The 22,250-nt window shown below is 38.8% G+C and overlaps 2 protein-coding genes across 4 annotated transcripts in view; both read left to right on the top strand.

Moving 5' to 3' along the window:
* Nucleotides 1-6,155, top strand: part of INTU (inturned planar cell polarity protein) — a 56,245-nt gene extending 50,090 nt beyond the window's left edge. For all 3 annotated transcript variants that reach the window (XM_076337254.1, XM_076337253.1, XM_076337255.1), the window contains exons 15-16: nucleotides 3,090-3,244; nucleotides 5,276-6,155. In XM_076337254.1, coding sequence (XP_076193369.1) covers nucleotides 3,090-3,244; nucleotides 5,276-5,387 — 267 coding nt within the window. In that variant the 3' untranslated portion in view covers nucleotides 5,388-6,155. The remainder of the gene's footprint in view (nucleotides 1-3,089; nucleotides 3,245-5,275) is intronic.
* Nucleotides 6,156-9,670: 3,515 nt separating this feature from the next.
* SLC25A31 (solute carrier family 25 member 31) lies at nucleotides 9,671-20,544 on the top strand. Its single transcript, XM_076337544.1, is given in 9 exon segments — nucleotides 9,671-9,674; nucleotides 10,211-10,349; nucleotides 11,497-11,622; nucleotides 14,167-14,203; nucleotides 14,205-14,283; nucleotides 15,609-15,763; nucleotides 16,037-16,162; nucleotides 19,075-19,312; nucleotides 20,404-20,544. Coding segments are annotated over 8 exon segments (870 nt in total). The 3' UTR covers nucleotides 19,279-19,312; nucleotides 20,404-20,544.
* The last annotated feature ends 1,706 nt before the right edge of the window (nucleotides 20,545-22,250 follow it).

Genomic DNA, 22,250 nt, shown 5'->3' with positions numbered 1-22,250 from the left:
TTTACAGAGATACCAATTCAAGCCTTGCTCTGGACTTGGGCTGAAGCCTGATCCCAGCCGCCAGAGCTTTATGTGGGTACTTGGTATTTAGATTAGATTTAAAAATGGACAGATGGGATGTCAGCAACTGTACTGCCTTAAGTTTGATTAAAAATTTGTTTACTCCAAATGATCCATCTGGAGTAAGATGGTGGTAGTAATGCAGAAATCTAAACAACAGGTAGAAGAATCAACTTATGAGATACTCCATTCAGATCAGACATTTTGTGTTCAATGCACACTTCATCTTGCTAGAAATCTGGTTTGTTAATTGCACAGTTGATTTTTATTGACGTGAACCAAATTAGGATAACATTTCACTTCTCCTAATTTTGTGACCTGTTTAGTCCTTTCAGAGAAGAGAAATAATTAACTATAAACCTAAGTGGAATGCTGACTGTCAGTTGCATTTTTTAGATCCTAAAGTGACAATCCAAGTGAATTAAATGGGAAATGACAGTACAAATTGAATGAACGCAGTTTGCAAATAGTGGTATAATTTTTCTTAATGTTTTCTTGAAGTTACCAAAGAAGTCACTTCTGGTTAGACCAATATGCCTTGTAAATCATCTAGGAATTTTTAAGTGTTAGAAAAATAGGTTAATTTGGTCGATTGTTCTGTCACCTTCATATGACACTGAGGTTTGGCTGAGTAGGACTTTGGCAATGAGTCATGTATTTTGGGCACTTCTGTTGGGAGATGTAGAAACCCAAAAGCAAGCAGAGAGAATACACAAATATTTCTTATCATCAAATTGCCTTTGGTTACAACTGTTAAATGGACAGGTTATAGTTCAAACCAAAAAAAACTGAATAAAGAAACCACTCAACCATTAGGTGTAGCTCATAAAAAGTGAAAAACTCACGCTTTGAAGTCTGATTTTCTGGCTTCTTCAGACGTGAGTATGCTGGGCAGCAGCTGGGTTCATTCTGCTCTGAAAATCAGAAATAACTGATGAACATGTGCTGCAGAACAAAGTTTCTCTTTTAGAGAAACTTGGGGTAGTTTGTGCATGTTGGCTCCAACAATTTATGCTGAAATTGTCAGGTTGCATTATGGCATGAGGAGAATGTGAAGGAATGAACAGAAGTTTTCCTTGTTCATAGTGGACGACAAAAAAGTCAAATATAGAAATGTACTATTATACTGCTTATTCTTTGACATCGGCTAAATGTTATAGTTTAGGATTCAGAGAATTGCACCAATAATGCAAAGTTATTGTAAACTGATCAGTAATTAATTTTGCTTCACTTTTTGAGAATTGAAAATTCACAATTTAACTTCTAAATGTGTACAGAAAATTTTGAATAAATTTTAAACTGAGCAAAAATAGGCTCTGCAGCCCTAAAATATATGTCACTGTATGTAATAAGCAGCCCTGGCCTCATTTTCTTCATCATTATCTTAGTATTTTCTTACTTTTAAATAAAATCGTTCTATCAAATATCCCCTCTTAATACATACTTTTTCTTGAGTATTTTCAGTATGAATAGCATAGTGTAAGATGTGCTAAAATACAAACATATGTCAGTTTGGAAATTGCATAATAATGACCCCTTTTTTTGGTGGGGAAGATTATTAGACTGAGTACTAACATATTCCTTACGTCTCTTTAAGTAGCAGTATTAGCAAGAAAGGGGTTTGAAACAATTTTGTGTACTAAGGAAAGCTACAGGAAGGGTTAGGTCGTCTATTGTGAAATTTCTTCCACTCTACGAACTAGCAGTAATTTAGAATATGCTTTATGAATTTAATCCAAAGCATGTTTAGGGAAATATAAAAGACATTTTCTCAGGCAAATATTAGCTTTTTTTTTTTCCTCAAATGCTAAGGTGCGTTTCACTTTTTCTTCTACCATTTTTGAGAAATTAAGATACTTGTGATGATGTGACCACCTTTTCTCTTCTAGACCTTCAGCCCCCACACCTTCAATATTTTAGGCAGATTGAAAGATGTGGTTTATGCTTCTGCATATGGCAGACAGAAGTTCCATGAGATTTTTTCAAGAAAATCTTTTCTTTCACCTCTTCAGATACTGTAGTTGGAACAGAAGTTTCATCAGCAGATCCAGAGATGCCCTGGCTTATCAACTCTCTTAAGACAGATTCAAAGGGATTACCACTCCTGTTTCCATAATCACATCTCACTTCTCATGCTTCAAAAAAAAAAAAAAAGATCTAAAGCTGGGGGGGGGGGGGGGTTCATTATTACATAGACGTTTACAAAAGAGTACTAAACTTCCTTTGACTTCAATGGGAGAAGAGTTAGACTAGTGACAAACCCTTTCAAAATTCCTGCTGTGTTTCAATTCCATGTCCATTCTGGTCTTTTTCCCCTCACATTTCTGGTGAAAGACACCATGGCTTTATTGGACTCCCAGCACTGTTGAGCACCAAGACAGAGCAAAGAGAGAAAAGTAGTTTTTGTGCATACAATTTGATCCTCAGCAAACAGGGACCAGGAGTTCAGTTAGAAACACCTGGAACTTTTACAAGGTTTATTCAAAAGCTCTGTACAAAACATAGCCGTAAAAACCCAATGATGTTATGCGCTCATAAGACGTATAGAAAGAAGAAAAGAAGAAAACGCTCTGAGCAAAGTGCTTTAACTGTTTATTTACAAAAAGAAATTCCTGCCTGGCCAGGTTTATTCAATAGGCTTTTACTATCACAGTTCTTAATTAGGGAGGCACACAGAGAAAGAAAGATGAGCGCTTTAGCTGTTGTAACACACTTTTTTAAAGAAGCTGTATTATCTCAGATGTCTTATTAGAGAAATAGTCTTCAGCTGGAAGGGGGAAAAAAAAATCAAAAAGGGGACAATGTGTCTACCTCCAAGTTGTACAACAATGGAAAAGCCTGTTGATGCCAAAGTAACAAAACTGTGGAGAAAAGAATCATGTAAGCAAGTTAGTTATATCTTCTAAGTCTGGCTTTTTGACACCAATATCATTGATCAAAGATTCCTGAAGAAATCACATACTTACATTTGCTAGTGTTTATGTAAAAATATTTCCTTCTATACTAACATTTCACCAATTGTTTTACAGAAAATGAAAAAAGCAGGCAGTGGGATTTCAGAATTTAGTAAGGCAGCTGAGGACCTAGATCTAGTAAAAGAACATGGAGTTTTGTTTGAGTGTACTCCTGATAACTGGACTGATCAGAAGAAACCACCACCAACAATGAATTACTGGGTTGTGGGGTGAGTTTAAAGACAAATGAATGTATTTCTCCCAGGTTTTCAATTTTGAATATGCTGCTGTACTCTCTAAGAATAAATTTAACTGTAGCACATCACAGAAATACTTGAGCTGACTGACCGAGGTAGCTTTGATTCGGGATCTGGGAAGTTGCATTGGTGTGATGTTCCACCTGCTGTAAAACACAGGTGTGTTAATTCAGGTGCGCACCGTGCCAGCATGTTAACACCGCAGAGCTGGCACCCTTTGCAGTGCTGCACTGTGTCTGCAGACATGCTAAAGTGCTGTCATCATACTCTTAATACCCTGCACTTTCTTTGTGCTCCTCATGCTCCTTCTGACCTCTCCATTCCCTGCTTTGCAGGTAACTGCCACCTGTCTTGCCTCCATGCATAATGCCGATTCAGGGATACAAGGAAGTAAGGTGAACAATTGTAGTTGTTGGTTGGTGGTTTGTTTGGGTTTTTTTTTTTCACTGAGAAGATCAAATCAACCTACCAGTCTATTTGAGATATTTTGGAAAGGGAGTTTTCTTTCCTTAGTTTGCTTTCAAAGTTCTGCCATTATCATTGCAAATGGATTGTGATTTGTGTTACTATTTAAACTTAATTTTAGTGATTTTCTTAATGATGCCTATAGTTATTGCTACATAGCTAAGCCTTATTTGCATGACAGAACAGCATACTGCCCTAGGCATTAAATATTAAGAATAATACATTTTTTGAAGTAATTAAAATTAGGTGTAATGAGAAAGTAGTATGTATAATTTCTTCGCAATTCAGAACCTATCAGATCTTGTAATAGTTTAAGTGCAGGCCGGTAAGCCCTATTCTGTAGCCACTACTTCTCATGTTATTCTTTCCTCCATCTACTATGTTTTGTGCTGTCTACATTTTAGCTGCAGTAAGCAGACAGTCATAGTAGGAGTAGTCAGTCAACATGATGTTTCCTTCTTTTCTACATTCATCTTCTGTATTTGGTATTCCTACTAGATAAATAGAAAGAAAAATGCAAATGCCCAGTTAAATGGAAGCTATGCTTTCACCATATGAAAAATAAATTCAATATAGGCAGGGGGTGAAAGGAAGATAAGTGATTATGCTTGATTAATTCATTCAGTTATAATTATCGACTAGTTCAACTATTGTGCAAATAGGAAAGTCAGAAAACAGCAAAATACATTTCTGAATATGGCATAAGAACTTTTTTCTGATACAATGAGAGGAAACGTCATCCACAGGTAATTATATTGGCCAGGAATAATAATGTAGAAATTCTCTAACGGAGTTTTTTTCTAACCTGTTTGCCTTCAAGTCAGATGTTTAAAGCAAAAAAACCCAATAGTTTCCCACCATGAATGTATATAACTGCAGTTTGTGTGCTATCCTTGGGGTTGGAAAAATTAAAATCTTTAAATTAAACATTTAAAAATGTTTATGCTGCTGTTGATATCTTTAAAAAAATATTTTTTTCAGTCTCTGCATTATCAAATGACATGTTAAATCAGCAGCAGTCCATTCATATTTGCAGTGCTATATGCTATGCTATAGTGCTACACACGGTTATGCACAGGTATTAACAGCTTTCCTACATTAGCTCTTTCCCTAAAAGAGCTTATTAGATTGACATGTAGGAATGTACCTACCCAGATGTATTAAGTTTAAAAATTAGTAAATATGTGAATACTGGGGCTTGTTCTCAAGTACCTCAATTGCAGCATGTAGCCCGGAAACTTGGATTACTGCAAACACACCAGTACATACAAACAGATCCTGAAAACTTGAAGACTTGTTTCCATACACAATCTTGAGAAAACTGAGCAGAGATTAACTTGATTTTAAAATCTAATGTATTGAAAGAAGTAAGATAATGCAGGAGAGCCCCAGAAATTTGCTAGCTCTCTTACACAGCAGTTGTTTTTAACATCTTACTGAAAACTCAGAGTACAACCAGAATATATCAAACAGTTGAGGAGGAAAAAACTAAGACCTATGATAATTTTCCTTTTTTTTTTTTCTTTCTTTTTTTTCCAGGAGACTCATTCTACATCCAAAACCTCAGGAGTGTTATGTTTGTTTTCATGACTCAGTCACGGAAGCTGCTGTTGAACTGGCCTTTAAACTGTCCTTTGGCTTAGGTACATAGATGAGCTTCCTAACATTCAGCCATCCTTGCGGGGTGTTATCATCTCTTTAAAGTACTTCAAGATAAAGAGAAATTAACTCAATTGTGGTGCCCACCCATGGCATATCTTTGAAATGCTTTTAAAAAAAATAAATCTATCTTGTGGTAATGCCACAGGTAAAACTTCAGTGATGGTTCTAATGATTTCATCAATTGAATACTTAAAAAGATTTCAGAGAACTAAAGTTCTTATTTTTATATACTGTGGAATTATTTATCCTGATCATAACTTTATTATATGAAAACATCACATAATTTGTACATTCATTGTGTTCAGTGTATAATATGCAATGTAAAATGATAAGCTGATATTCTCAAAGTACTCTCTGAATATCTGGCAAGTGTTGATGGAGGAAAAAAAAGTTTTCCAATTAATTAAAATTTTGTGCCTCTAAGGGCATGAAAAACACTGAATGTTTTCAGTAACATTGTGTTAATCAAAACAGAAAGAAATCTTTTAGCCAATTAATGGCACTTAGCCACACAAAACTAATGGCTTATCATTTTTGCCAGTATGGTCTCCTGCACACTCGAGCACTATAGTGTGGTTGATGTTGTACTTGACTCATGAGTTTTAACTATAAATAATACTTATATTTGTTGAAACACAATTCTGAAGGCACAAAAGAAGATGGGGGGCAGAGGGGTGATGGTTTTAAGACCTATGCATGGACTTGGCTGATTTTATATTATATTCATAACTTCATAATAAAAATGTATATTTGGCAAAGACCAGTAAAGCATTATTCTATTTTTTTTACTTAACATATTTTCTCTGTTGTTTATTTAAACAACATTTGTTTAGCTAGGTCTTCTACAATTTACAGCTGGATATTACAAAAAATGTTAGGTTACATCCATATAAGGCAAGAGAAGGCAAGATGTTTGCAAAATCAGAATTCTACAAAATCAGCTTTCCTACAAATTGTTAAAATGTTTTTAATCTACAGACCAGCTGCTCCTAAAGCTTTTTTTACTAAAGTTTAGTTTGAAGTGTAAGATTTTTGGGGGTCTTTTTACCCACAGCCAGCACATTTGGATCTGGTCATATGCTTAACATTTCATCATGTTCCATGTCAACAGTGCTTTTTTTTTTTTTTCCTTTTCTTTCTGCTCTTTCTACTTGCTTTTCATGAGTGCTTTTCATAAAATGCATGACTAGAGTTGTATTTTAAACAATGGGATCAAAAAGTTTAAGTTTTCAGGAAAGTAAATTCAGTTCCATAGGCTCTCATGATCAAAGCTTTAGATCTTGTTTTCACTAGTAAATCGCACTGTTTAGAGTAATTCTAAAATAGTCACATGCTTATAACTGCCCACTCTCACAGCGTGATTCACAGCTTGTCTTGAATCACTCAACAGGTGCTTTAATTCCAAGCAGTAGAAGTCTTAGGCCTGAAGTTTAAGCATATGATTGCAGGTTTTGTTAATCGGCCATCTCTAGAATTTATGGTTCCTAGAAGATAAGACACAGTATTTCAGTTTGAGACATACAAAACTGAGTTATATCAATAGTGCTTTAGATTTGTTGCCCATCTGTAAATCAAGTGATGTGAGATTTACTCTGTTTGAAAAATAAAAATATGTAATAGTATGGATGACATCTAAACAGCACCTTTTAAAAGTCTTAAATATGAGGTTTGAATATTAGATTTCGTTGTAGATGGAAGAAGGAACACAGAAAAGCAAGCAGTCTTTGCTGCACTGCTTTTAGCAGGTTTAACAGCTTTTACAGAACCAGTATGTGTGTTTGTGCATGTTGTGGTTTAACCTGGCAGGCAGCTAAACACCACACAGCTGTTCGCTGTTCACTGCTCCCCCCCTCCCGACAGTGGGATGGGGGAGAGAATCGGAAAAAAAAGAAGTAAAATTTGTGGGTTGAGATAAAGACAGTTGAATAAGACAGAAAAGGAAGGGAAAATAATAATAATAATAATGATAAAAGAATATACCAAATAAGCGATAGTGAGACAGTGGGATCGAGTGCACCCTCAGCAAGTTTGCAGATGACACCAAGCTGAGTGGTGCGGTTGACACGCCAGAGGGACGGGATGCCATCCAGAGGGACCTGGACAAGCTCGAGAAGTGGGCCTGTGTGAACCTCATGAGGTTCAACAAGGCCAAGTGCAAGGTCCTGCACCTGGGTCAGGGCGACCCCCAGCATCAATACAGGCTGGGGGATGAAGGGATTGAGAGCAGCTCTGCCGAGAAGGACTTGGAGGTACTGGTGGATGAAAAGCTGGACATGAGCCAGCAATGTGCGCTCGCAGCCCAGAAGGCCAATTGTATCCTGAGCTGCATCCAAAGCAGCGTGGCCAGCAGGTCGAGGGAGGTGATTCTGCCCCTCTACTCTGCTCTGGTGAGACCCCACCTGGAGTCCTGCATCTAGCTCTGGAGCCCTCAGCATAAGAAAGACACAGACCTGTTGGAGCGGGTCCAGAAGAGGACCACGAGAATGATCAGGGGGATGGAACACCTCTCCTATGAAGAAAGGCTGAGAGAGTTGGGGTTGTTCAGTCTAGAGAGGAGAAGGCTTCGGGGAGACCTTATTGCAGCCTATCAGTACTTAAAGGGGGCTTATAAGAAAGATGGGGACAAACTTTTTAGCAGGGCCTGTTGTGACAGGACAAGGGGGAATGGCTTTAAACCAAAGGGGGTAGATTTAGACTAGATATAAGGAAGAAGTTTTTTTACATTGAGGGTGGTGAGACATTGGAACAGGTTGCCCAGAGAGGTGGTGGATGCCCCATCCCTGGAAACATTCAAGGTGAGGTTGGAGGGGGCTCTGAGCAACCTGATCTAGTTGAAGATGTCCCTGCTCTTGGCAGGGGGGTTGGACTAGATGACCTTTAAACGTCCCTTCCAACCCAAACCATTCTATGATTCTATGCACAATGCAATTGCTCACCACCCACTGACTGATGCCCAGCCAGTTCCCGAGCAGCGGTCGCCGCCCCCCGGCCAACTCCCCCCAGTTTATGTACTGAGCATGACACCATGTGGTATGGAATAGACCTGTGGCCAGTTTGGGTCAGCTGTCCTGGCTGTGCCCCCTCCCAGCTTCTCACTGGCAGGGCATAAGAAGCTGAAAGTCCTTGACTAGCATAAGCACTACTGAGCCACAACTAAAACATCAGTGTGTTATCAACATTATTCTCATCCTAAATCCAAAACACAGCACTATATCAGCTATTAGGAAGAAAATTAACTCTACCCCAGCCAAAACCAGGACATAAGTGTGTATCTGTATGGAAAAGGGTAATTTTGCTGATGTTTGTCTCTTGTCTCAGTCTTCTAAAGGCTGGGCTATATGGTTTGAATGCTGAAAAAGAAGATACTTTAATGCTTTAAAAAGAGAACAGCTAATTTTTATCTAGATCCTTGTGTTTAGTCAGACCTAGGTTACTCTGCGGCCAGTGTAGCAGGTTAAACTCAGTTGACTCAGCTGGGCCAAACGCACAACTGAGTCAATGCAGAAGAAACTGTGAATATGTAAATGTGTGTGGAGAAAAGAAGAACTGAAGGAAGGTGGGACTCCTTCAGTACCAATCAGCTATTTAGATTGGCTTGCTCCTTCACAAGAACTGAATCTTAAACGGAATTAAGGGCATCTTTTATACTCAAAGCAGTGTAGTTCAGCAACAAAATGTTGCAAAATTTGCATTAATTGTGTTGATACTACACTTAAGGAGATTTTTATTGGTTACTTTGTTAGCCAACTAAGCAGAGACTGTATTTTGCAGATTTTTAAGAGGATGTTTAAAAAGAGCCCAAAGGATGATAGGATTTCTTTTCCTACAGAACACAGATTTTTATCAGGTATCTTTGATACAAATCGTGTAGCTTTGTAATTATCAGGAAGATTATAGCTGTGAATCGGTGCATAGAATTAATGTTAAAAGGAATAGATATGGAGAAGCTACTAAAGGAGTTAAAACGGTAGTATTAAGGCTCAAAAGAAATTAATTTCTTTTGCCTTTAAATTATTGCTTATAAAAACTTAGCAATGTGTACAACAAATCAATGGAGTATCAGGGTTAAAATTACTCATGTCAAGGGAATGCAAGAAACAAAAGTTAGCATAAAAACATCAACAATTAAAACATTTTGACTGAACAAATACGGTGTTTCATGCCTTCATTAGTCATAAAGTCAGGAGATGTAGGGGAGGTAAAGCAATTTAAAAAAAAAAAAACCCGCTATCAGCAATCTAGAAGGAATTGGTACTTCTGACCTGCAAGGGAATGGGTATAAATAACATGACTAAAATTCATTTACTTGTCATATATATGTTATATGTCATATAACATATAACTTGTCATGTTAATAATGTTTAACAACTCATAATTCAATACGATCAACAACTACCCTTTGTTACCTGGGGTTTTTTATTCTCTAGTTCCTGGTCGGGGGAGAGGGGCCAGTTCCCACAGCTGACAGAAGCTTCTGGAAAGTTCCTGGGGTCTCTGGAAAGCTTGCTGCCTGCAGCTCAGGGAGAGTGGCACTCCCTGGCAAGGATCCATGTAGTAGAAGGAAATGGCGTGGTTTCCGGGCCCGGCTGCCCTTCGCAGCCGGTAACGGTGGAGGGTGGAGGCGGCTCAGCTCCTGGGTACCCTGAGACCATCAACTTTTAACTTTTGAGGAAAAAGAAGCCAGTTAGGTGCTTGCCAGCTGCGTGCTTTTTGGGAAGAAGCAGAAATGGCAGGGGGGTGGCCGGGGCAGTGCTGTGTGCCATGGCGGCCCCGCAGGGCAAGGACCTCTATGACCCCGTCTCCTTTGGGAAGGACCGGTGGTGCCCGTCGAGCGGGCGAAGCTGTTGCTGCAAGTGCAGGCCTTGTCCAAGCAGATCCGGGTGGAGGAGCAGTATGAGGGCATGCTGGACTGCTTCATGTGCATCCCCAGGGAGCAAGGTAGGGATCCCCGGCCGCCTCCTCCCCGGGCCTCTCTCCCGTCCCCGCGCCTTGCCCTCTCTCTCCCAAACCTTGTAAAAACAAAAGCTTTTAGAAACACCTTTGAAGCAATGGAGCATCTATTGTGGGCTGTGGGCATTCAAAGGAGTATGGCGGAGGAGGTGGTGAGGAGGGGGTTACTGCTGGGTATGTCCCCGCAGGATTTTTTGGTTTATTTGGTAGTGGCAAAGTCATGCTCATTGGTATTTGTGGGCAGCGTAAAATACCCTTAACGTTTTCCTTGTGATAGTTTTACAAAAGCAGCATTTATTTGGCATCCTCATGTTAATGTATAGGAAAGCATGATCAAAACAAGAAATGAAAACCCAGTTTTGAGTTTTCTTTGTCTTTAAGGAGTCTTTGCCTTCATCCACGGTAACACAACAAAATCAAGAAGTCTGAATGAAGAGCATGGCTATGCATTACAGAGATGACTGTTGTCACCGCTTAGCAAAGTCGTAACATGGCCAGCCAGTCCAATGTCTGTGAACATCCTCACATACATTTTTTTTCTCATAATCCACATAAGATTTTCTCCTGCAGTACCTCCTAAGCTCTATTTAGCTTCTTATGCATTTATCTTAGTGTTCAAAGGGATCCTTTCTTTAATTTAGAAGAATATAATTACAAAAGCTCTATCAAGTTTCTGATACTTGCATAAACCGTTCGTCATTGCTTAATATGGAGTGTGAGCACCCCCTATGGAAGTGAAAATGCATAGGCAGACTACTTCAGGAAAACAATTTCTACACAGTTCTGTGAAATATTCTTCTATTCTGCAGTTTCTGGACTGCAGTTTACATAGATATCCCTAGTCTTAGAAATGTCTGAAGTAAGGAAGTTGAAAATCTTACCTATTTCTCAGCATTATTGATGTTTCACTTGCAGTTTTAGATTTTCTTGTGCTAACACTGAATGCATACATCTTTTGGTAAGTGTCAGAATAAATCCAGATTTCCAATACCAAATGCCTGAAAAACAAAGGACCTGAAAAAGAACATTTTTGGCCTTTGTTACAGCTCATACCAAAGTAGAAACAATAGGAGGAATATTGTATAATATACTTGGTGTAGTATAAACTTTGGAAATGTTATTTTAAAGATCCATTTCTTTTTCTGTAGGATTTTCAGCTTTTGGCATGGCAATTTGGCAAATGTTATATGGTATTTCCCAACACAGGTTCTAAACTTTGCTTTTAAGGACAAATACAAATAGATTTTCATGTCCAAAGTGGATAAAGAAAAACAGGTAAATAATCTCTTGCATATTAGTTCTGTTTAAGAAACACACTAGAACTCGTCAAGAGCTGTGTGCAATTCTTTCTCTCAGCATGGTTGGTAATTAGTGGTGCTATATTGATAAGATTTTGTAATGAGCTTATTTTATAATAAGAGGAAGAGCAAGCATGGCTTACTGCGTAGCTTACAGTTGAAGGTAATGAAATCTGGTTTTGATCTTTAATGATTAATGACTTTGAGGTGCATGTAAATAACTACTTACAACTGCAGTCAGAATTTTCAAAGTTTTGTCCAGGAAAATTACATGTCCACATGTAATTATTTTGGAGTTAATTGATGCAAGTATTAAGATGGATATTAAAAATATTGGACTCGGACACCTATGTTTCTGGGCTTTGTCAAAAACCCCAATTACAGTCTCACAGTTAATGTTGCATTAACATGTACTCTAGTCTCAAAAACCTTTATGTTTGTAATTTGACTCATGAAATTACAGCTGCTTTTATTCTAATGCGTGAAGTTCTTGGGTTATGTCCCTCAAGCAGGAGTCTCTCATTTTAATTTTTTTCACATTATTTTCTTGATACTCATTAGTATGTAAGTGTCAGAAAAAACTTACAGATAGTAAAGTGCATATTACTGCCATGGATAAGTAATGCTTCACACTGAAAACTGACTTCTTGCTACATGTAAAGCTAGAAACGTACTTATCAACAGTTAAAGCATTTTAAAAACTTAGTTTTGTACAATGCACCAGAAAAGGAGCAGTTTTAGGTTATAGCTCAAAAAGGCAATTAAACTTTTGGGCTATGCTGCCTTACCTTGCAATTCTGTGTACTTGGGAAAAGTCCCTTAACTTGGATGGATTCTTGAAAGACACAGAGGTCTACACCCATGGAATTAATTACAAGAAATCTTGGTCTTGGAATGTGAAATGTTGATATTGGCATTTGACAAATTACATAAAATTCATTCATATCAGCAGAACGGAAAATAAGGTCTTCTTATCTGGAGAAATGTGAAAATAGCTGGAAAATCGGCTTTATTTGTGTCTGTCTTAGGTTATCTGTTTCAGGATTTCTTTGGTTAGGTTTTGATAATTTAAACAACAATCCAATGTTCTGTGCTTTCTCTTGTTGACAGTTTTTTACTGCAGTGCCAGAAACTTTTCTTGCCACAGGCTTTTCTGGTGGTGCTGACCAGGAGGAATGCTGTCAGTCATTAAAGTATGATTAATCTCCTTGTATTGCATGCAAATTCTTAAGCAGTCCTTTTTCAATTACAGTAATTTTTTATGTAAAGAGTTTAAGGGTGCTGTTTTCTTTCCTTTCTTACGGTGGAAAAAGTAAAACATGCATGATGTAAATAACACTGTGTTTATAGTTCTTCAAATCTCCTTTCCGTCCCCTGGAAGTGTTTCCAGATGGCTTACATGTGTATGAGCTTGTGACCCAAATTTTAGAAACATTCCATGAATAGCACTCAAGATTAATTTCTTTAGAAGTATAGTATTTAGCAGAGTAGCATATCCATTGTTGAAGCTCAGAGTCTTTGGATCCTTTCTTACATGTTTTGTGCAGGAATAGGAAATGGGGAAGACAATATGGTTACATGCATTAGTTTTTGCTTAGCTGAATTATCTTTAAAAAAAAAAATTACTAAAACCTTTAGATTGTAAAGTGCGAAAGAGCTTCTGTTAAAGAAGACAGGCTGTATCTACGTGCCAGACACTTGGTATTGAAGGTCATACTGGCACAGTCAAGCATCTTCAGATTGCAGCTGCCACCTCTTCTGCTTGCTACTAGCAACAGTTTATGCAGCAACATGAGCTACAGCAGGTTGCAAAGCCTTCTGTACAACTAATAAATAATATTAGGGCAGTTAAGCTATGCTGGACTCCATACTACTACAGCTACAGTGTTGCAGTTACTGAATCAGCAAATAGAAAGTGATTTGGGGTATGTCTACATGGTCTGCATTTACTACACAAGATGTACCTGTGATGCCATTTAAGGCAACAGAGCTACGTCAGATATCACCGCCTAAAAATTTTATGCAAAATGTTCCTTCTACTGTGATTAGCTTTTTCTTATTTGGTAAACAGTATGGGCCAGGGTGAAAGTAAGTACATTGATTTTTGTTTCCCCATTCCCCCATCATGGAGAGTTGATGCACAATTGTTGTATCAGGGAGATCCACAGGCCGATTGTTACGGAGGACTGGATGATTATAGATGAGAAAGACATTATCTGCTATCGGGGTCACAAGAGCACCATATAATTCAGAAGCTGAAAAAGGAAATGACTTATAAATAGTTTTTAATAAATGTAAGAATAGCCAGGGAATCTTTACAAGTAGAAATTTTGAAATATCAGGTATATAAATAGGTCTTACTCTGAGACTGCCATGTTTCTTTATTATTTTGTAAATAATACAATGTTTTAGATAGATCTTACTCTTCATGCTTTGAAGTTTCATTTAGTATCTACAACAAAGGTCAGTATTATAGTATTGTGATACTGTATTTTCATAACTGCATACAGCAATTTTTGTGTTTTGGTTCAGGAAGTGGTTTTTTGCAAATCTGGCTTTCTGGCTGAGCAGCAGGAGCATGTGTAGTGTACCCACTAGACTTCGCACGAACTTGTTGAGCTGCTGATACTGGGAAAGGTAGTGCAATCTCTTAAATGGCAGTTCCAGTTTTATCTGATGTGCCTCAGATTGTTTATATTAACTTCATTTTAGAGGTAGACCAATATTCAACAGTATTAGAATTTTTTCTATTACTTAAAAATTTACCATTGCACAATGACAAACAAAAGTATTAAGAAATGTAAGATCTTTATTGAAAAGGAGAGGATGAAGGTGAGTGAAAGGATTCTCTGGAAATAGTGTTATAGCATAGCTCTCAAAGCTATGTTATTTTCTCAAAGTTATTTTTAGATTCTGTATGGAAAAGTTTAACTGAATTTTGCCAACTTTGGATGCCAGAAACTAGAGGAGTTTAATTTTTGCTAACCTATGGTTTTACAGGGTGTCATTTAAAGAGCTAATGACCATCCTTGTTCTATACCAAGAACATCAACTGAAGATTTTCAGCAAAGATTTGGGGTAGTATATGTCTCTAGATGTACGTTTCATTCATTCAAATAGATAAAACTAATTTCCTGAAAACAGTGTCTGGAAGGCTTCGCAGCAGCGAGAAAGAAATCTCTGCTTTCTGTATTGTTGTTGGCTTTCCTGATTTGCCTGCAATGGGACAAGTTAACTCTAATTACTGTCTGTGCTGTGCAGGGTTGTCCCAGGAATTGGCTGCTTGACTCTACCTAGTGCTTTCTGTGCCCTGTACTTGGGCCGAATTAATACTTTCATGATACCTTCAGTATAAGAAGGTGTACAGTTTGACATTCTTCCTTCAAAGATGGGTTTATTGCTTGCTGTGTTTTCACCTGTAGAGAATCCTAAGAGCTTGGGTGTAGTTACCTGTGGAATGTGGAAACATGAAGAATCTACAGATAGAAAAGGTGGATTTTTTAACTTTTGTCACAGCTTGTGGCTAGTGTTCCACTATAGGGAAAAGCTGAAACGAGTAACACTTCTAATAAATTTGAGTATGAATGTGTGGGGAGGAAGTGAAAGCATGGTATTACATAGAAAAAGTTCTTTTCAGAGAGAGGGTAAGAGAATTCATACATAAGCATTCTGCTGAATGAGGACAAAATTGGAACGGTAGTTATTTGACCTGAAAGTGTTTCAGCAACTGGATACCACTATCTGTTTGAATAAACTGTCTTCATCCATCCATCCATCCATGTCTCTCCATTTCTTCTTCATGCTTCGTTCCTAAGTTCATAAGTGGAGGAAACAGGATCTACTGTGTTTTTCATATAATTTTGGTAATGTTATAAATGTTTCAGTCATGCAGAGCAGTTTGTACTAAAGAGTAGGGCTTCCGTAAAGCATAACAATGTGTGCACAATTTTCTTTCGTATTAGGTGCTGCCGAGTGACAGTTCCAGGGGCTTGGTGACTATATTATTAAAATTGCAAAGACAGATGGACTTCCTGGCCTGTACCAGGGTTTTGCTGTTTCAGCACAGGGAATCATTGTATACTGAGCCTCCTATTTTGGATGTTCTCACACCATTAAGGTAGCTTTTACAAACAAAAATGCACACATTTTAAGTCTATCATGATATTTTAGATATTTATTATGAACTAACGAGGGTGTTAGTTACAGCTTTTGTCTCTACAGTTATTTGTCCTCAATAGATTTGAGATCTATCCTCTTCAATTACTGAAGAGCCAAGTCATTTTACAGTAGGATTAACAACCAAATGATCAAAATTATACTTGATATCTGCTGGATTTGACATACATTTTACAGAATTTGTACGGGCTTCCATTTTTGTTTTATTTTGCAGGGATTATTGCCAAATCCAAAACAAACTCCATTCATTCTTTCCTTTTTCATTGCTCAAGTTGTGACTACTTGCTCAGGAATGCTGTCTTACCCTTTGGACACTGTCAGGAGACGCATGATGAAGCAGGTACGGTCTAGCTTGCAATCCTTTTCTGAAAATTACTTACTAGATTTTTGAAGTTTGATGTGCTAATTGAAGCGCTGTATAGCCTTACAGCACGCCAGACTCTATTCAGAAAAAAAGTGGAAACATCTCCATAAAGACAAGAAGAAAAATTCAATAATAGTATTGTGGGAGTCTGGTAAAAGTATGTTCAGTTCACGGCTTGGTGAGAGTGTTTAGTAGAAAGACAGGATCTGTTTTCTTTTTCCTACTCAGAAGCCAGATATTTGGAGTAAGACGTGTTTGTGGGTAGAATAATATCCTTTATTAGCCCAGCTAATGCAGTTAGAGAAATAATCTTTGTGGCAGACAGCTGTTCTTCAGGTGTGAGGTAGAATCAGTAATCTTCAAAGCTCAGTACAAGCTGAGAATTATTTCTCAGCCTGTGATGGGTATGATAGTGTGTTATTAGCAGTTAATGTTGGATCTTGTTGCTAGTACAACAATATACTGCTAATATAAATTCTTGCTATGACGATCATCCTCAAACATGAAATAAAAAACCACAAAAATGCTCTTGAAAAATCAGGACCTTGTTCCCTGCATCCCTGAGGAAGTTTTGCCATCTGATAATAGAAAGGAGTTGTTAGTTCCAAAGAAGCATCTCTATGTTTTGTTTCAGGAGTATCTTCTTTTCTCTCCATATTCCAGAAAGTCAAAAGAAAATTAGAATAAATGTTGGCATAGATCTCGCTTAGGTGCTTTCAAAAAATCCTAGGAGATACTTAGATTCTTACGTAATGCCTGCATACCTCTGGTAATCTTTCCTAAATAACAGAAATCCTTGAAGCTTACAGTGAGCAAACACCATTAGCACTACTGACTTCCTCCTTTCAGACTAAATATGATTTCACTGCCTTCAGATTTTGCTTTATCTGCTTAATCAGCAGTAGGCCTATAGTTAATGCTGTCTTTATTTGTAAGTACTGTGCTTTTTGAGGCTTTACCAAAAAATTGCCTGTATTTCTGGTAATTAACTTACCACTAGGATAGAGAATAGTATCAAGGCTATTAAAAACATAAATTATAATCATATGAAATAAGGTAATGCGTTTACTAGCACAAAAGAGGATGAGAAGGAGAGGATGTATATATGTTGTGGACTTATAAATATATTACATGTGGTGTCCTTGTTTCATTCATGCAGTTTTGAAGCTTCAGGTACAAATAAAGCTGATTAGTATGATTTTTATCAATTTCTTATCATGATGCTTATTCTGATCCAAGAGGAAGCCCTGAATTAAATGTAGCACCTTTTAATTCTTCAGTTAAATTATATTTGCCAGATGGGATAACTTTCTGAAATAATGAGCACAGTACAGTTCCTGCTTTCAGCAAAGTTGATTTCTATCAGCTAAGCAGTAATAACCATTACCAAATATCCTTTCATTTGCATATATTCATGTAGATTCAAACCAAAATATTTTAAATGCTTTTCAGCCACTTTACTATGCTTATTTATATTGATTTATGTGAATATTTATCATAGATGTGTTTCCTGCATTTATTATGCTCAGGAAATCTATAGTGATCCCATAGCTTGATTCCTAACAGAAGAGGTAACAAAATGTAACACTGTCTTCATCAGAAAATTCAAACGTCACTTTATTCGCTGCAGAGTATACCACAAAGGCCTAAAGAAGGCAAGATTATCTTTCTGCCATTATAGAGAGTCTAGAACCTTACCTTGATATTGCAGGTGGATTTGACTTAAGATGTAGCTAATTTAAGTCAAATATTCAACATTAAGTAAAAAAAATAGTGTCTTCTTTCCAGTAGGATTTCACACTAAGATAGGGATTTTGGATTAAACTCTCCAAAAAATAGTGTACTTGTTTTTTGCTAGTGAAGACAAAAAACAGTGTCAGTTCCTAATAGTCCTCAACTCCTGAAGAGACTGCAGTTCCAAAACAGGAATTGTTTGACAGTTCACCAAGCACATCTGCAAAAAACCCTTTGTCAGAGCTGTGGTGTTACTCAGAGTATCGGAGAGATTTGCTGTCGTCATTATGCCGAGTTCCACAGCGGGCGAGAGTATTCCCCAAGTGTTCTGCTGTGCAGAGAACGGCTACATAACATTCCTCTGGGCTGTCTCTACTACGCTGTTGAAATTTTCAAAACTTAAAGGAGTTGGCATGATTTTTAGTCATACTGCACCTGGAAAAAGCTGAAGTGAGAGTTCAGTGCTTGAGCTCTGACTTGTACAGGAATGGTCATATGCGTGCATGTGAACATTCACTGCTTGTCATCCTTTCTTTCCTTCACCTGTAAGCACTTGAAGCAAGTTTGAGTGAACACGGTGCTGAAGTTTCTAACTAACAAATCCTCCTTTTTGCTTTGTTTTCATTTATTCAGCAAATTAATGCTCAGAAACAAGGTGGGCTAGATGAAAACTGGACTGCACTCCTTCTTAGCCTATGTTTTTACGTAACCGTGCTAGTCAAGACCTTCACGCTTTTTAGAGGACTCTATTGATTACTAATGAACTGAAATCTACTTGGTATAAAAATATTTCAGTGGTACTAGAGAAGGAAAAAAAATGAGCTGTGGAAGTTTTAATAGCATTGAAGCAATTCAGAGCACCCTTAGGACTGGAGTGACCTCATTTAATTCCTAAGCCTTCTACTTGTCCAGTAAAGCTTAAAAGAAGCATCAGAAGAAGGATCACAGCCTTTCTAAATTTAGCTGTTGGAACCAGCTAACAGAGCATTACATCAGATAAATATTTATTAGTTAAAAGATCACTCCTTTGCAGTAAGTGAAACATTAGGAAAAAGTTCCTTAGTGTTCTTTACTAAAGAAAGACAAATTTTGCTGGGCATCTAAGTTTCTTTCTCAGTGCAGTGCCATAATGATTTGTCCTTATTTGTGTGCAGAGCAGGGAGACTGAACGTCAATAGAAAGGAACTGATGACTGCTTTCTGAAAATACACGAGCAAGAAGGGCTTAATGCTTTCTTCCATGGAGTGTTCCCCAACATCCTTCGTGGAACAGGAGGAGCCTTAGTGCTAGTGCTTTATGATGAAATCAAGGACATTTTTAATCTCGATGTTTCAGAGTTCAGGAACTGGTTAAAATAGTGAGTGAACATCTATTTTGCTGGTAGCGTTCATGGTAAGAATTCTCATTGTTTGCATGGCATATTTTTAGTTTAAATGTTATACAAACAATACTTTTAAGAAATTATTTGCATGTTTTTGTGACTAAGCATGTACTAAATTAAATAATTTGTTTTCAGGGAACTAAAGAGCACTGTTTTCATTTCTTGAATGAAATGAATCCAAGAAAATACTTGCCTCTTGTTTAAAATTCTCAATGTTTCTGTTTTAGCCATACTAAATGTTACACGTCTTGAATTTTAAATTATGGCATGTACTTGAATATATTTCAGTAACAGCAGTTTCCCTAGCCTGTCAGCAGAGCCCATTGTAAGTATGTGTACGTATCAGCCTGCTACAGCTTCTACAGGAACCACAGTAAAAGGAAAACCTGTTTCTAGCCTGTTGATGTGTTTTCATGGTATTTTAAAGCACAAGTCAAGACAGCAAAGGAGTTTACGTGTGGATTTTGTTTTTTTTTTTTAAATTGGCATTCAGAAATACAGCAACTCACTTTTCTCTCTGTCCCATCCCTCAAACAACATTGAGAAGACTATAGTCTAGTTGGCAGCATCTTAAGCCAAAACACAGCCTAAACATGTGGAGACCCAAGAGCCTAGAGACTTAGAACACTTGACGCATTATTTCTTGAGGAAATTTAAAACGGCTGAGGAATCTTCTCAGTATTGAGGATAAATCTTACAGCGTACATAAATGAGGAGACTCATTTTTATTTCTGAGGTAATAATTTTCAATAGGGAAAGGAAAGAGAAACCAAACCTTGTGGAATATTGGTAACTTAGGGACTCAAGAAAGCATTTATTAGGCCTTTATTTAAATGTTTGGTTTCATAGAAAGTAAGGCTAGCAGCATTCCTAACATTTCTCCACAACCATTAATTTTCACACAAACCCCTTAGTTCCTTGAGTGAGTACAAACATTTTTTTAGCTGATAAAAAGTCAGATGTGATCCACAGGCCAGGAATTGGAAAGACTCGGACAACACCGATTCCAAGGTTGCTACAGTGACAGTAGATGACTGGGGGGGATACGCTCAGGCAAGTTTGTGGCTAATCTGACGTGAGTGAATTTTGTTCATACTTGCAGACTGGGCAATCAGTATGACACTGGAGCACGCAGACAAGACTTTTGTGAAATACGTTAAGAATTTGGCTTCTCCTGCTTACGATCTCATCTCCAACTCGTAACAGTCTTACTCTTGACAAAGCAAATAAAAAGTCCATTGGCACTTTTCTTGTTGCTATCATGAATGTCTACACACATCTGCGTCCCTGACTGTAGCTTGAAACCAGCTGGCTTGGTTGCCAGAAACAACACTGCAGTGGCAGCACAAAGCTGTGTACGGGCTGATTTATCCCGCTGAGATGTGAGACGTGCCAGCACTTCTGCAGTGATGGCTTGTCCCCCTGCTGCAAGGTTGCACAATTTCTTCTGGGCCTGGCTTAGTAATGTTGCATAGCTACACAAGAGTATTTGCATATAATCTCTTGGCCCAAGGTTTCTTTTCAGTCAGGAGTTAGCCTCGGGTGGTGCTGTAGCAGTGGGATGCTGCAATCCTTTGAATCACCGAGAACTGGTTTTGTAACAGGGATTGAAAGAGCAGAGGAGAAACCCGAGTTGGGATTTGCCTCCCTGGCTCCTGCAGATGGGACTGGACCCGGTTTGCCTTTCTGATCCCAATACTAGCAAGGAAAATGAGATGGTTAATTGCTTGTACTAATAAATAGTAGTTGTGTTATAAATAATTTAACAGTGGTTCCTCTTGCTTCTGGAGGTTTTAGAGGGAAATGGCATCAGCCGTCCTCACTAGGAAAATTCTAGTTGTGAAGTAGACCATTGAAACAGTAACAAACGGAGAGATAATCAAAACTCTTGACAGGGATGCAAGTCTAGTTTAGTGGTTTAGCATTTATTTTTCATCTCTCCAGTGGAACAAAATTGTACAGCGCAGTGTCACATGCTGTGTCAGAAAGATGTCATATTGCTGTGTGAAATTGAGATGTCATTTTTAGAAGCAAATAAATACTTATGGAGCTTTTCCAGCCTGTGGGTATGTTTTGTAGAGTTTCAGTCCTCCATACTTAAAACGACACCCATAAAAAATGGGGTAACTGCAGTAGAGATACTCTGGCTTCTAGACATCTTTTTTCTAGGACAGAAAAATGACAAAGATGAGGGTGCTTCTGGGAATACGTAGGCACAAACTGGGGACAGCTCTTCCGTATGTTGGCGGTGGGAGGGAGAAAGGTAGGACTCGAAGGTCCGAAGTCACTGCCCGTCGCTGGCACCAGGAGCAATCCCCACCCGTTTCGGACATGCACGGCTGGGTTTTGTTTTCAATGCCGAACTCGTCGTCCGGATGCAGGGCTAACCCCGCGCCTGGGGGCTCCGGGGGTTTTCCAAGCTGCCCCGGCCACCCCTCTCCTCCAGGAACTCGGGGTCCTTGCCCCTCTCCTCGCCCCAGTGGCGAGCGGGCAGGGCCCTGGGCCGGCAGGTCTGGGATCCCCGGGCGAGGGCCGGCCGGCCCCACAGCCCGCTCCTGCGGGTGACTCACACCTGCCGAGGACGATTGCACTGATGGGCCTAATCGTCGCCCCGCAGTAATTGCACTAGATTGTTATAATCGCATTAAATTATATTGTGTTGCAACCAACGTTTATCTTAAAATGGCAGGCGAGGGCTGGTAGCAGCGTTTAGCGCTAGGCACCATGGCATCGTTAACGCGGGTGGGCGGGCCGGGGCGGGCCGGGCCGGGCCGGACCGGACCGGACCGGACCGGACCGGACCGGACCTCCGCGGATCGCGGTGCCGCCGCCCGCCCGCGCAGCTGCTGCCAGGTGAGGGGCGGCCGCTATTGCCCGCCGGCTCCTTTAAGGGGGGCAGGGGCGTGTCCCGCCGCAGTTCTGACGTCTGGGCGCGGGGTGTCGCTCTAG

Source organism: Aptenodytes patagonicus, chromosome 4, assembly GCF_965638725.1.
Source record: "Aptenodytes patagonicus chromosome 4, bAptPat1.pri.cur, whole genome shotgun sequence".
NCBI classification, from domain to species: Eukaryota; Metazoa; Chordata; class Aves; order Sphenisciformes; family Spheniscidae; genus Aptenodytes; species Aptenodytes patagonicus.
This window is presented reverse-complemented; position numbering and strand designations above follow the sequence as displayed.